This window comes from Pelophylax lessonae, assembly GCF_965119305.1.
Source record: "Pelophylax lessonae genome assembly, chromosome: 4".
Lineage (NCBI taxonomy): Eukaryota > Metazoa > Chordata > Amphibia > Anura > Ranidae > Pelophylax > Pelophylax lessonae.
This window is the reverse complement of record NC_138771.1, coordinates 52,179,339-52,195,236: the sequence shown is the minus strand read 5'-3', so window position 1 is coordinate 52,195,236 and position 15,898 is coordinate 52,179,339. Positions and strand designations below refer to the sequence as shown.

At 45.9% G+C, this 15,898-nt stretch overlaps 1 protein-coding gene across 1 annotated transcript in view; it reads left to right on the top strand.

Moving 5' to 3' along the window:
* The window catches only part of TICRR (TOPBP1 interacting checkpoint and replication regulator), a 120,256-nt gene that overhangs the window by 32,780 nt on the left and 71,578 nt on the right, over nt 1-15,898 (top strand). The window contains exons 8-13 of the mRNA XM_082255118.1: nt 2,596-2,747; nt 2,838-2,935; nt 3,032-3,125; nt 3,755-3,834; nt 4,967-5,200; nt 5,295-5,382. Of these exons, the coding sequence (XP_082111244.1) occupies nt 2,596-2,747; nt 2,838-2,935; nt 3,032-3,125; nt 3,755-3,834; nt 4,967-5,200; nt 5,295-5,382 (746 nt within the window). The remainder of the gene's footprint in view (nt 1-2,595; nt 2,748-2,837; nt 2,936-3,031; nt 3,126-3,754; nt 3,835-4,966; nt 5,201-5,294; nt 5,383-15,898) is intronic.

Sequence of the window (15,898 nt, the reverse complement as noted above, 5' to 3'; positions counted from 1 at the left end):
CCCTCCTGCCGCAGCCGTCTTTAACCACTTTACCACTAGAGGATTTTGCTGTCTTGCGTCTGGGCCACTTTTTGCGTTTCGGCGCTGTGCGACTTTAACGGACAATTGCGTGGTCGTGTGACGCCATACCCAAACGAAGTTTACGTCCTTTTTTTCCCACAAACAGAGCTTTATTTTGGTGGTATTTGATCACCTGTGTGATTTTTACTTTTTGCGCTATAAACAAAGAGCGTAAATTTTGAAAAAACAATATTTTTCACATTTTTTTTTATATGAAATTTCCCCCCAAAAAAATGTAAAAATCAAAATTTTTTTAAATTTTTGGCCAATTTGTTTTCTGCTACCTATGTTTGGTAAAAAAAATCACAATAAGCGTATTTTGATTGGTTTGCGCAAAAGTTATTGCATTTACTAACTAAGGGAAAGATTTCTGTCATTTTTTGGTGGTTTTTTTTTCGCGTCGATCTGCGATTTTTTTTTTTTTTTTTTTTTTTTTTTCTTTTTTTTTTTTGCGGGACTGCGACATTGCGGCGGACAGATCGGACCCTTGACTGACATTTTTGACACTTTTGGGGGTACCAGTGACATTACTGCAGTAATCAGTGCTATATATATATATATATATATATATATATATATATATATATATATATATATGCACTGTTACTGTAAAAATGACACTGGCAGGGAAGGGGTTAATGTATGCCTGGTGCTTACTAACGTGTGGGGGGAGGTGACTGTGTAACACAAGGACAGATCCAGGGTTCAGCTATGCTGAACCCTGCAATCTGACCCTGCCTGTCACTTAGGAGATCCGCCCGCTTGTGTTTACACAAGCGGGCGGATCTCCACACTAGATCCCCGACGATCGGTGAAGAGCAGCGGCTATCGCTGCTGCTCCTCCCCTGGCCCGACTCCTGCTGTGACTGAATACAGCGGGAGCAAGCCCCCGGAAGCGCATGCGCGCCGCTGAAAAAGGGGAGTGTCTGGCGATGTAGGTCTACGTCGCCAGACGATAACGAACCACTTTGCCGCAGTAGTGTCCATGTAAGCAGACGGCAAGTGGTTAATGGACCTTCTCGTGTGTTTGTGTACCCGGTCAAGGTGCGACCGGCAGCATTGGCTCTCCTGAACACAGTGGGAGGAATGAATAATGATGTTCTTCCCATTGTGTGATGTCAAAACCCAGAAGCGCCGAGAATTTTGTCCCTTCCGGTTTCGCTTCTGTGTTTTCTGACCAGTTACCAGCCAGTGAAGCGACCGATCTGTGTCTGATTGGCTGCATTGGAGACCATAGGATTACTGGTCACTGCCTTTTTCAGTCACAAGTCATAAAAGCGATTCTAAAAAAAAATAAATATATATATATATAAAAGAAACCGTATAAAAAGAAATAAAATTAAAATAACAAATGTTCAAAGCCCCCCGTTCACACACAAAGGTGACCACATGCTTCAGTCCCACGCGCATATGTACACAGTGTTTGTGCTACATGTGTGATGTCACTGCAAAGTCAGAGTGAGAACTATAATTTTATCACCAGGCCTCCAGTGTAACTTTAAACTGGTAACCTGTAAAGGCTTTTAAAGCATCGCCTATGCATAATTAAAGTCGCGTGATTTAGCACCATTCCACGGGTATGCGCAATGTTAAAGCGTGAAATGTTTGGTATCTATTTACTTGGCCTAACATCGTCTTTTATATTTTACTCAAAATTTTGCCAATCTATTGTGTTTGTGTTAACAAAAATTCATTAAGGTGTATTTTTTCCCCAAACATTTTTTTAAAAACCGCTCCGCTACTTCGACCTGACATTAAAATGTTGCAACACACATTATTTTGTTCTCTAAGGCCTTTGCTTAAAATATATATACTGTATACTGTTTGGGGGTTCCAAGCAACTTTATTGCTTAAAAAAAAAAAAAAATGATGATTTACATGTAGGAGAGAGATGTCAGAACTCCCTGGGTAGGCAAGTGGTTAATCTTCCCATTTGGTAGCAATCAAGGCCATTTTACGTAGGCCTACCTAAAGTGATCCTAGAAGCATTTACTATTTATTCATTTTATGCGCGAGTCTGCCTTTAGTTCAAAATACCTGATTTTTAAACCAGTGCGTTCTACATAATTTATAGCAACGCTTTTTTCTTTCTTCAGTAGTAAAGCAGCAGCTGAAATGTTATTCAGGCAGATATATTTTGTTTTTCGCTTCCTGAACTGTGTATTAAACACACAATGGACAGCCTCTGTGTACCTTACAGAGTTGATGTAGAGTTTGGGCCAATCATTGCTTCCTCAACAAAAGTCAAGATTAGTATAAACTTTGGGCAGGTATACAGTGCCTCATTAGTGTCTCATTAAACTCTATATTGCATATCCTATCACTTGTACTGTACTCTTACCTCGTTACTCAGTTGTAATTTTGACAAACTTTTTGTCAATAAATACCGATTCTACATAAACTGGGCAGAGGCACCTAATGACATTCCATCTGCTACGTTTCCTGGCCTTACGAGAAGGGTTTGCTGTAAGGTCATTAGATGATATTTGCCTTTCTATATAATTATGGAATTGGTAACTAGATCTTGTTTCACAGGTTTTAAATCGGAAGATGAATTGACTTCCTTTTTAAAAGAAGATTATGATAAAGCAGTGTCTGGGGAAGATGCTTTGTTGCTGTCGTGTGCCAGGAATGCCTTCACTGCCATTAAATCTTACTTAAAGACCATGAGCAGCAAACAAGTAGAGGTAAAATTAATAATATGCTTGCTTTGTACTCTGCATTTGAATATCAAGGCAAAGTTGGAACTACTTTTTTTTTTTTCTTCTGTATTACAGGCTGACTGCGTAGATAAAATCAGGCTTCTCCTAAAGTCAAGCAAAATGATCCGTCAGCTTTATGGACAGAATCCAGACAAAGGAGCCAAGCTCAGAGAGTATGTGCATCTTGTGGTACATTTTTATTCTTTTTTTTTTTTTTCTTAAAAACACATTTACTATTCTTGTTACCACGTGAATGTGTTTTGTTTTAGGTGTCAGGTTCAAGCTCTGCTCAGAATGGAAATGTGTGTACAATGTCCTTCAATACAGGCTAATGAGGATGAACTGGAGCAACTTGTTGAAGAGGCAAGTGTCTTTGGGTTATTAAAATCCTGTTCATTTGTACATTCTCTGCATTTCTTAAAGTGGTTCTAAAGGCTGAAGGTTTTTTTTTTTTTTTTCCTTTTTAATGCATACTCTGCGTTTAAGGTAAAAAAAGTGATTGGCTGTACATCTTCTAGGGATCACAAGAGTGCAGTTCGTTGTGTAGTCCTGTGACCCGTTTTCACTGAAGTCCGCTCTCTGCTGACGTCACAGATGTCAGTCCAGGCACCACGTCCTCACGACCACGGAGTCCGGATCCTCCAGGTGCCTGGACTGACACCCGGCTCTGCCTCTCAGCGAGCCGGCCGCCTCCCGTCCCTCCACAGCTCAGAGCTCCAATGAGTGAGGAGTCAGTCAGTCAGAGAGCTTCTGACTGACAGTCCGAAGCTCTCTGCTGGGAGCTGGCAGAACTGAGCGATCTGCGGTGTTCAATCGTTCGGTTCTCAGTGTAGAGGCGCTGGGAGACAGATGCAGCATCAGACCGATGCTGCATCCACCTAGAGAAGTATAAATAGGGGGGAAAAAAGGCAACCCCATACTTCTCTTATAAGCTTATATTAAAATATACTTTAGTATGCATATATCACATTAGTGTTGTTTTTTTTTTTCAGGTAACTGACATGCTGCGGATTATTTCTCTGACAGAAGATCCATCCTTCTTGACAAAATTTCTATCAACTGTCCTGGCAGAGTATGTCCTTTTTTGACTTTTAAGCATGGCCATGTTTATGCAGGGTTATGCAACCAATAGCATTGGGGCACAAGATTTGACTGTTCAAGATGAGAGAGCAACTATTTGTGTTCTTATGTTTAATAGTCTGCATTATACAGAAAGAACTCCATGAAGTATTGCAGACTCTAGCTGTTTGTGTTTAATGAATGGGCTGGAAAATGCAAGCCGCACTGTGTGCAGCCTTGCTGAGTATAACTGAGAGAAGATTGTGATATATGCTTGCCAATATAAATGAGCCCCTGAGACTGGAGGAGGGAGGGACAGCATTTGGAGCCAATCATGTGCTGATAGGAAGAGTGAGCAGAGTTGTTGACTTATTAATGTGCTGCTGCTCTGCTTTTTCATTATCCAATCAGGCAATAAATGATAAAGTGGCGCCACTGTATTTCTTAACTCTTAGCACAGCCAGAAGGGAGATGCCGCTTTTTCTGTTATCTGGGAGTGGTTGATTAGTCACTAAAGTGGCTAGACAGATCTACAAATTCTTTGGCAAATAAAGCAGTTCATACGTGTACAGTATGTGTTTCAGTTTTATATCTGGAGTTCAGCTTTAAAGAGGAAGTAAACCCTCCTCTGCAACTTTTACCTATAGGTAAGCCTATGATAAGGCTTACCTATAGTTACTGTAAATATCTCCTAAACATGCACCGTTTAGGAGATATTTACCTTACATGTAGCCAGTGACATCACTGGAGCATGCACTTTGAAGGCACGGCCGCTGGTGCCGTTCCTTCAGAGCCCCGTGCCGTGACTGTTGGCTCCCGCCCGCGTGTGCGGGAGTGACGTCACCGCGACTCCGGCCAATCAGATGCCGGATGCCGCGATCCCGGGCGACTGGACATGTCGTCCATCATACAGGTAAGCGGGCGGCACGGCTGGGGCTCGTTCTAAGGTAAGTATTTCAGAATGAGCTAGTATGCGATCCATACTAGCTCATTATGTGTTTCTCTTTCAGGTTGAAAAAAAAAATTAATAATTTTTATGGGCTTACAACCTCTTTAATAATAATTTTGTATGCCTGGAAGGTGATTGCAACTCATAAACATCACTTTGGCTAATAATTGCCCAAATGTTTTCTACATTTTGACAGGTTTATAGGAAGCATACCCAAAATTCTGTCAGACATATATTTTAGTCTTGGGACGCAGATCCCTGAGGAGCTGGCATTAGTTCTTCCTTCAGATGGAGAGGACTCCTTCATACGTGAAGGCAAAACACCCATGTATTCTCAGCCATCCATTTCCAGGGTTCCAAGTGTGCCTCAGTTAGCTAATGAGGAAGATCAGCTTGAAGAGCTTCGAACCAGATCAGCTAAGAAAAGAAGGTTTGATCATGTTTTGGTTCATACCTTTTTTTTTTTTTTTTTCTTATTTTTGTTTTGCTCTTAGCTTGTAGCTCTCATGTCTTTCTCTTCAAAGGACAAGTACCTTGGCACGGCACAGAAGTATAGCGGAGTCATCCCAAACTCTGAGGCAAATTGAGATTCCAAAGAAGCAAATGAATAAGGTAGGAACTGCTATCACAGCTGTAATATTGACCTGAGATCTACCAAGTATAGTGGTTTCATGAAAGAGGGTTGCTCGTGGAGTGGTCATTTTATATTGCATGTTAACATTCCACAAAACTAGAACTTAAAACAATATAACAATTAATAATAGGCAAATACATGGCTTGTATGCTGCATCAATCTAGTTCGCCTAATCCACTAAAAAAAAGACACCTTCAGATGTTTTTTGGCGTTTTTAACCGCTTAAGCCCCGGAGGATTTGGCTGCTCAAAGACCAGGCCCTATTTTGCGATTCGGCACTGCGTGACTTTAACGGACAATTGCGCGGCCGTGCGACGCTGTACCAAAATGAAATTGACATCCTTTTTTTCCCCACAAACAGAGCTTTCTTTTGGTGGTATTTGATCACCTGTGCAATTTTTTATTTTTTTTATTTTTTTTTGCGCTATAAACAAAAAAGAGCGAATATTTTGAAAAAATAATATTTTTCACTTTTTTTTTTTTATATGAAATTCTCAAAAAAAATGTAAAAATCAAAATGTTTTAACATTTTAGGCCAATTTGTTTTCTGCTACATATTTTTGGTTAAAATTGCAATAAGCATATTTTGATTGGTTTGCGCAAAAGTTATTGCGTTTACTAACTACGGGAAAGATTTACGTCATTATGTCATCATGACTGCGACATTGCGGCGGATAGATCGAACCCCTGACTGACACTTTTGGGAGTACCAGTGACATTACTACAGTATTCAGTGCTATAAATATGCACTGTTACTGTAAAAATGACACTGGCAGGGAAGGGGTTAACTTTATTGGTGATCAAGGGGTTAAGTGTGTCCCTAGGGGCATGATTCTAACTGTCAGGGGGCGTGGCTTGTTAGATCATCACAGAGACATACTATCCTACATAGCAGGATCGCATAGCCTCTGTGATGATCTAAGGCAGAATGACAGACGGCTGTGTTTACATCAGCCGTCTGTCTTTCTCCCTCTCCTGTGGGAGATCGTGAGTGGCCGGCGGACATCGGAGCCCTCGGTCACACGCGCGGGGATGGCAGGGAACGGGCGGGGGCGAGCGACATACCGGTACATCACTTTGCCTGTAGGGGGCTGACTGCCGCAGTATATAGTCGTGCGGCAGTCGGCAAGTAGTTAAATAAACGTGCATTAATCCACCTAGCTTGCCTGTGTTTACTAAAGGGACAAGCAACTTCATGTTCAGGTCACAATCCATGCCTCACCATTTCCCTCTGTTACATCACAAATGTAAGTGTGAATGTGACAATAGACTACATGGTGAGCTCTGTTAATTGCTCTGCCTGCTTGTCTGTGTCAGACCTCATTTATTAGCTCTCCCCTGAAGAACAGCAAACTGAAAACCTTGGATTGTGGGATATTTAGTTTTGTTTTTTACAGGAAGTTTCTGTTCCCAGACTACAGACAGAGGTCATGCCTGTGCAGTGGCTAGTTTGAACACAAACAAACTTATGACACTGGAATGCGAAGGCTTAAGCTGGATACACACTATACAACTTTCTTTAGATTTTTTTTCCTTTAGATTTACCAAAACCATATAATATAAGGTCAAATCAAAACACTTTCAATTTGTATGCAATCAGGCAGGCCCCTGCACTACATAGTTGAAGGTAAATCTAAAGGAAATCTAACAAAAAAAGTTGTATAGTGTGTATCCAGCTTTACTCTACTAAAAAATGTGCATATGGGGCAACAAATACCATGAAACTACATGATTAACACACCTTATACAGGTGGAAAAAACAGGATGCACGTTGGAAGGAATGTTTCCTTTAAAGACTTCAAGTACAGAAAAATACCTGTTGATCTGCCAGAAATGCACCCAGCTCAGAAGTACTTCTATGGGTTTGAATATAGTAGAAAACACCTGTTGTAATTCCCAGAGGTGGTGAGCATTTGATCCTTGCACTTTTTTCTTTTTGGATAGAAGTTTTTCTCCTGGATTTTTCCTGTGAGATCTACAATCAACTGCTGGACTGGGCGACGGGCTCGATAATCTGAATCCAGTGGTCACCCCAGTTTGGCCAACGAGTGCACACAGACCTCAGCTCCGCACTTGGTTGGCCGCGATATAGCCCCTCTGGACGGGGTCTGGCCTGCGAGTGAAATGCCTCGCGAGGTCGCATACAACTGGGTCTCGGCCCAAGTTGCAGCATTCCTCCTGGCCGACAGCCCCCCCATTTTGATGGAGAGGGGTTCTGCCTGGAGGGGTACCTGCCTGGTTCCTGGTATGGTGAGTAGCTGTCGTCCCTTTCTCTCCCCCCCCCCTCTCCCCCTGGAGGCTATTGGGATGGTCGGACCCCCCGGGTTCACCTAAGCCACCCTCCCCCCCCCCCCTCTCTTTTGTCATATGTCCCCATCCTACTCCTCACCCTCCCTCCCTCCACATATGTTGGGGCTGTTTGAATGGTCTGATCCACCTTCTGGAGTGGAAGCAGGGCACTATTCTGGTGGTAGGGCCTGTGGGGGGCTGCTGCCAGGTCATTCCGTCCTGCCTGGGTCTGTCCTTGAGGCCTGGTTTCCCTCCTGGGTCCCCGTAAGCCTCGTGGGGCCACCATTTTGTTGTAGCTTATATGTTTCTATACACGGTGGCCATGTGTTTGTAGTCCGGCAGCCATTTTGTGGTGGTTTGCCATTGGAAATAGCGGTGATGGAGGTCTTCGGGCGACCGGCTAGCAAAAAGCCCCCTCCGCTTTTCCCTGCCTCATCTGTTTCCTCAGATCCTGAATCTGATTAGGCCGCCACGGACGTGGGTCACCCTGCTCGGTCTGCAACCATGCGCCTGGAATCCTCTGATAGTGAGGATGATTCCTCCACGTCTGCAACCCTGCACGAAAAGGCGCTGGTGGAAGCACTGATTGTATAGGTGTGTGAGACCTTGAAGATGCAGCTGCAAAAGAGGCGCAGGTTCCCTTTGGCAGTCACAAGCCATCCAGAGCGGGAAAGGTGTTTCCTTTCCCCGCCTATTTTGACAGAATTGTCGCTAAAAGGATGACCAAAGCGTCCCCGTGGGGTCTCTAAGCACTTTACTAGGCGTTACCCCTAGGAGTCCCTTCTTAAGATGTAGTCTGGTCCACCTGTGGTGGACCCTCCAGTTTCCAGGTTGAACAAGGCAACCATGATTCTGTTTGAAGAGTCCCCGGCCTTTAAGGATCTGGCTGACAGGAAGGCAGAGGCTGTGGCCCGCAATATGTACACTCTGGCTGGTTCCGCACTGAGGCTGATATTCACCATTGCCCTGGTGTCACAAACTGACGAGTGGGCTAAGCTTTTACGCTGTGACCTGGAAGGAGAACCACTCCCCCTTGCTTTTGCTGAGCTGGCGGACCACGTGGCCCAGGGGCTGCAATTTATCTGTGATGCCTCTTTGGGTGCGGCTCCCTTAGTGGCTCACCTCTCTGTTTTGGCAGAGGTCCTTCGGCGTGTATTTTGGCTCAAATGCTGGTCTGCGGACCAGACTTCTAAAAAGGCCTTGACTGATCTCTCTTTCAAGGAGATCACCGGTTTGGAGCTACGCTGGATGACAACATAAAGGTCTCACGGGGGCGGGCGAAGAGTACCTTTTCTTCCGCAAGCTACTAAGGACAGGGAACCTCGTCGTAGACGTGGACCTTCTTTTCAGCTTGTAAAATGTTTTTTCGTCCCTCAGGGTCAACTGACAAGGGCTAGGTGTGCCCTCACTGCCCTCATACGGGGATGGGGGGGGGGGGGACGTCTTTTGCTGGTTTCCGGACACATGGACTTCCCTGGTGCAAGACAAGTGGGTCCACAGTCATTCGGTCCGGCTACAAGATCGAGTTTCTCTCTTGTCCCCAGCAAGATTCTTTCCTTCCAATTTTGGCTGTCCCCGGACCGCTTACAGGGTCTGTTTGGGGCGGTACAAGACCTGTTACATCAGGGGGTGATTTTCCCGGTTCCCACTTCAGAACATTTTCAGGGTTTTTACTCAAACCTGTTTACAATTCCCAGGAAGGAAGGCAGAGTGTGTCCAATCCTGGACCTCAAGGCACTGAACTGCTTTGTGCGGGTGCAGAAGTTCATAATGGAGTCCATTCGCACAGTGGTGGCATCCCTGCGTCCAGGGGATTTCCTCGCCTCTTTCGACCTCAAGGATGCCTACCTTCACATTACAAAATGTGCCAGTCACCAGTACTTCACTTTGCTATAGGAGAGGAGCATCATCAGTTTGTGGCATTACCCTTTGGTCTCTCCTCTCCTCCTCGGGTCTTCACAAAGGTGTTAGCCCCGGTGCTAGCTTTGCTACGCCAACGGGGAATCGTAGTACTGGGCTACTTGGACGATCTCCTCCTGCGAGCGGAGTCTCCTTCTGCTCTGGTGGAAAACCTGAATATCACAATATGAACACTGGCTGCTACAGGGAGGGATATTTGCCTCAGTGTGATGACTGCATCAGGGGAATTTGGAGGAAGGGATACGGATTTGGCCAGAGCAAGGCTGTGACCCACGAATATACTCTGTGGGGACATATAAGGCTCCTTCTGGCATGGTGGCATAGGGCTCTGTCCATATGTACCCTTTGCAAACTCTCTACCGGATTAAGCTTTCTTAAGTACAAAGGCTGGAATTCCTGTTATCCAGGAATAGCAAAGTATCATTTATCTGACAGAGCAAGGCCACCGTTTATCCTGTACCGTGAAAAATTGTCTATAAATGGAGGGGACTGGACTTAGTCCAGCTGTACCATATCTAAATCCCGTCATGTGGTGTATATGATGTGTGCAGTGTCTCTATCCCCCCACACTGGATTCACCCCCCCCCCCCCCCACCTCCATCTGTTTCTGGGTGATGACATTCATTGATCCACCGCTGTAGCTGTTTTTATTTGATGTGTTTTTTTTGGATTATTTAATGCAGGGCTCGACAAACCCCAGGCGCCAGGTCGCATTGGCGACTAGAATTAGCGACCTGGGGTGCCCTGCAGGAGGTGTCCTGTCCCTTTTGGGCCCCCCACCTCTTCCCCGAGTGCATGGACTACCGCACCGTCCAAAAATTGAGGCCCCGGCTTTTCGGCCTTCTTCTGTGAGATGAGAGAGGCTTCCAACGGGGAACTGGCGCCCTCTTGTGGTGGGCGGCAGTTTCACAAGCAGTCACTAATGACTGTTTCCACTGCCTGTTCTCAATGCCTGCCCATCTCCTTCCCAAGAGCAGATGAGATGGAAGTTTTTGCAGGCTTCATCTCCCTGTCCACTTGCCTTTGCTTAAAGGTAAGTGGACAGGGAGTGTGGTTATTTATTTTTTAAATTATTTAAAAAAGAATAATAATTTTTCTTTTCAATTATTGAAAAAAATAATTATATATATATATATTATTATTATTATTATTTTTATCATGTCCCTGCCATGCCACAGCCACACAGCCGAAGGCCCCTTTCACATGGGCTGTCTGATCAGGTCCGCCTGTCAGTTTCTCAGGCAGACCTGATCGGACCCTTCAGTCTCCTCTATGGAGCGGTAATCTGCCGCCATCTGATACTGTCTGCCAAAAACAGACGGATGGTGGTTCTATTTTCTATCCATCCTGTGGAACGGATCAGATGGCATCGGATGGAAACAGACAGACTGTTTCCATCCGATTGCCCTATAGAGGAGAGCGGGGTTCTAGTCGTATTTATGTGTAAATTTAGTATCAGTTTTTTTTTAAATAAAGCTTGGTTGTTAGTTTAAAAAAAAAACTGGCTCCTAGATTTCAGGCAAATTTGTCAACCCCTGATCTAATGTACTTTGCAACATATTGTTCATTGATCTTGTGATTAACTGTTATAACTAACGACACTCTCTAGAATAAGCGCTATAGCGCGAAACATGTAGAGAATTCTGTCGTTTCAAGTGAATACACCGCCGCCACTGGAACTACACCATGAAAAGCCTGTATTACTGTATGACTCTAGTCTAGAGTAAAGGGTTTCTAGTTGTTTTCAGCACGTTGGTACCGTGTGGTGTGGTATGGTGGGGTTCACTTATGATCAATTGAGTCTATTTTGTTGCATAGTACTTTTTATAACAATGCTCATTTTTATGTATGTTTGTGAAAAATAATTTTAAGCTGTTTTTTTAAATAAAAATGTATTTTATTTTTTACAACATAGCGTCATGATGTTGTGCCAGTAAAGTCCATTTTTTGTGCAATAGAAATTTTTTAGTTCCCTTATAAGTTAGGACGTGGCACGGTTACACGTTGGTGTCCATAATTGCTATCTTATGGTGACACTAGATACACAATCCACAATATGAACTCTGCGGGAGTTCGGCTGGCTTCAGAATTTTCAGAAGTCTGCCCTGGTTCCGTCCACAAAGCTTGACTATCTGGGCCTGACTCTGGACTCGTCCTTAGCCAGAGTGCTCCTTCCTCTGGACAAACTCCAAAAGTTGCAGGCTGTAATTTGTTTCCTGCTGTCCAACAGATGGTCATTCTTCCAAACTTTCATGTGGGTGCCGGGCCTGATGATGTCTACCTTTTTTGAGGCGGTCCGGTTGGCAGAGCTTCATACGAGGCCCCTGCAAAGGGAGTTTCTGACCAAATAAGACAAGACTTTGCAGTCTTTGGACAATCTCCGGCGCTTCGGCTGGGCAAATCCTTCCTCCCCTTGTATTGTACAGTGGTCACCATGGATGCCAGCCTGTCTGGCTGGGGAGGCGGTCTCAGCGGGCATTCAGCTCAGGGGATCTGGATGCTGGAAAAGTCCAGACTACCGATCAATGTCTTGGCACTCCGAGCGATCAGACTGTGTCTGAACCATTGGACGGATCGTCCTTCAGGGTTGATCAGTGCACATTCAATCGGACAATGGCCGGCCTTTGCTTATGTCAATCACTAAGGGGGCGCAAGTGTCCTTGAGGTAGCCGGCATTCTAAGGTGGGCAGAACGGTTAGTTCCAGCCCTCTCCGCCATACACATTTCTGGGGTGTAAAACTGGCAGGCGGATTACCTCAGTCAGCAGGCATTGAGCCAAGGGGAGTGGTCCCTTCCCTTCCAGAGGTGTTTCATCTGTTGTGTCTCCGGTGGGGCTCCCTCGAGGTGGATCTGTTGGCGTCTCAGCTCAACAGAGATGCAAAGGTTTGTGGCTCAGTCAAGAGATCCCCTGGTGGATGCCACAGATGTGGTGGTGGCCACGTGAGGTCAGTATAGTCTGATTTACACCTTCCATTCTCTCAAGCTTCTGCCAAGACTTCTACGCAGGATCGAGGCAGAAGGGTTTCCATTCATCTTAGTGGCTCTGGACTAGCCTCGCCAGGCTTGGTATGCCGATCTGGTGTGACTGGTCATTCCTTGGAGGCTTCCTTTTAGGGAGGATCTGCTGTCCCAAGGACCGATCTTCCATCCTGCTTTAGTCGCTGGCTTTGATGGCTTGGCTGTTGAACACCAGGTGCTGAAGGATAGGGGTTTTTTTGAGTCGGTGATTCCTATACTGTTAAAAGCTAGGAAATCTACTTCTAGGAGGATCTACCATCGTACGTGGAAGACATACATTGTGTAGTGTGAGTCTCACTTGGGGTTCATTTTCGCTCATCCTCGGTGGCTCGAATCTTGACCTTTCTTCAAGGGGGGGGTTTGAACAGAAATTGGCCTTAAGTACCATCAAGGGCCAGGTGTCTGCTTTGGGGGTCTTCTTCCAATGACCTTTTGGCCACACACTCCCTGGTGCATACCTTTCTTTGGGGTGTCCGACATTTGGTCCCTCCAGTGTGGGCTCCTTTTGCCTTGGGACCTCAATTTGGTGCTTTCGGTCCTCCAGAAGAGATTCCCCTGCTTAAAAAGGTGGCCTTTTTGGTGGCTGCCACCTCTGCGCGCAGGGTGTCAGAACTGGCGGCGTTATCCTGTCGTTCACCTTACCTGGTGACTTACAGAGATTAGGTGGTTCTTCGCCCCTGTCTATCATTCCTTTCAAAGGTTGTCTCTGATTTTTCATTTGAATGAAGACATTGTGTTGCCTTCCCTTTGTCCCAGGCCTAAACATCCGAAGGAAATTACCTTGCATGCCTTGGATGTGGTGCGGGCAATTAGGGTGTACCTGGCAGCTACGGAGTCTTTCAGGAATTCAGACTTTGTACTCACGGATGGGCCTCTTAAAGGGTTGTCTGCTTCCTCTGCGACCATTTCTAGTCGGTGTTTCAGGCCTGTTCCATCAAGGATCAGGTCCCTCCTTTCCCTTCTAAGGCGCACTCTACTCGGGCGCTTTGTGCCTCCTGGGCTTTCCGTCATCAGGCGTCAGAAACGCAGGTTTGCAAGGTGGCCACCTGATCGTCGGTGCATTCTTTCACAGTATTTTTTATAAAGTGGATGTGTTGGCATCTGTGGATACTTCTTTTGGCACCAAGGTTTTGCAGGCTGCGGTCTAGGGGATCTGATCCTCTTCCAGGGTGGATTGTTGTTTTTTTTTTTTTTTTTTTTTTTTTCAGGTGGGCTCCTGTTGCCCAGTTGGCTACTGTTTAGCCTTGGGAATTTTTTTGCTGTTCTCACATCTCATGTTTACCACTGCTTTGGGACGTCCCAACGGTTATGAAGATCTGAAGCTGTGTCAGTCCGTGAACGAAAGATAAAATGGGATTTTCTCTGTCGCTCATTGACAGACGTAGTCCTCTTTGATTCACATCAATTGGGTTATGTTGTCTCCGCAGGAGTAGGACTAGGCAGAAAGAAAAAACGTTCTGGCTCCACCCTAGGGGCAGTCCCAGAGGGTATATCCTCCCTCTCTCTGCTACAGGAAATCAGTTTTTTTCTGTCTAGTCAGGAGTAAGGACCCAAGTTCCTTGCTGGGATCTCTGGTCCTGGCAAGATTTTTTTTTAGAAAAAATATTTTTTTTAGGTAGTTTCTCCAGTGTTTTTTCCTGTGAGATCTTCAAGCAAATTACGCCGGATCTGGGCGACACTTGTGGTCACCCCAGCCGGCCTACGAGCGCGCGCAGACCATTGCATCGCGCTTGGTCGGCCGCGACACATTCAAGTAAGTATGCGGGGCCGGGCGACAGGCTGGATGTTGAGATCCAGTGGTCACCCCGGTTCTGCCTACGAGCGCGTGCAGACCAGAGCTCCGTGCTGGGTCGGCCGCGACAGAGTCCCATTGGAGGGACTGACCTTGCGAGTTAAGTCTCGCTTGGACGCCAGGAACCAGAGAGTCGAGGCGTCCGGAGTGGTCAACAACCCCCCACCCCGGTGGAGAGGGTATTGTGAAGAGAGGGTGCCTGTCGGTTCGGTATGGTGAGTAAATGTTTCCTTTTCCTCGTTATGAGGCATTTTGGAATATGGGCCCCTCCATACATGGTCAGTATCTTTCTGACACTAAAAGTCCCCCTTGTAAATACAGCATGTGTTTGGTGGGCAAGCGGACTTGGTTTGGGAGCTAACACTCTACCCAGCAGACTGCAGTATTACAGCAGACATAGGAGGTATAATCCTACCTTGACTGTAGTGGACCTCCTGCAGAGCGATAAACCGCCATTAGCGTGGTATGCAGGTGGATGTGCTGGGAAGACGATACTTCGGCAATCAGCCGCCATTTTGCTGTAGACCAGGTACACGAATGTCCACAGGTCACGCCGGCCGCCATTTTTTTTTGGAGTCTATTGTCTCCCGTATGGGGGCGGCCATGTTTGAAGAGCCCAGCTAACCTCGAGGAGAGCTGGGAACGCCGGAAGGCGTACACAGGGGGCGGAGCCACTTCCTTCTACCCGGGAAAACGAACACAGTTCTTCCCAGTCTGTAAGAGACAAACGCTGACTGCAGTTGTTAGGAAACTTCTCTGCATCGGGTGGTGAGCCTTGAGGGTCCCTCTCTCTCTCTCTGTGGGGGTCAAGAAGCAGGTACACTGAGGGGCGCTATTGCGCTAGGGGGATACATATTAAAAAAAAAAAAAAAAAAAGTTTTTTTCTGGCAAAGTGTCCTGGGTTAACATGGACCCTGCCACTCGTGTATCTCCACCGGATCCCCTCGGTGTCTGCAGGATCCTCCAGCACCCCGCTTACGATTGAATCATTGTCAGCTATTATGGAGACCTTTTGTGTCCCGGGTGGAAGTGGCTTGTCAGGGACAGGGCGCAAGGAAGCGACCCCCGCCTAACCCCATGTTATCTGAAACTTCGGATTCAGAATCTGAGCCTATTTCTGCAGTTGCAGGTACCTCATCTGGGATTGGTGTCTCGGGTACTGTCTCTTCAGACAGTGAGGAGGATGTTTCGGCATCAGCCATAGCCCGAGAGGAAGCGTTGGTAAACGCGCTAATTTTATCTGTTCAAGAAACCTTAAGATTACAGGGTTTTCCGTCGGAAGTAGCTGAGACTGAGATCCCCTTTTGGACTAAAAAACGCATCAAAGTGGCGAAGGTTTTTCCATTGCCCAAATGTTTTGGCAATCCGATCAAAGAAGAATGGAGTCTGCCAAAACGCACTTCTGCTATTTCTAAACGCATTAACAGGCGTTATCCGTTTGAGGAAACCCTCATTAAGAAATGGACAGAACCACC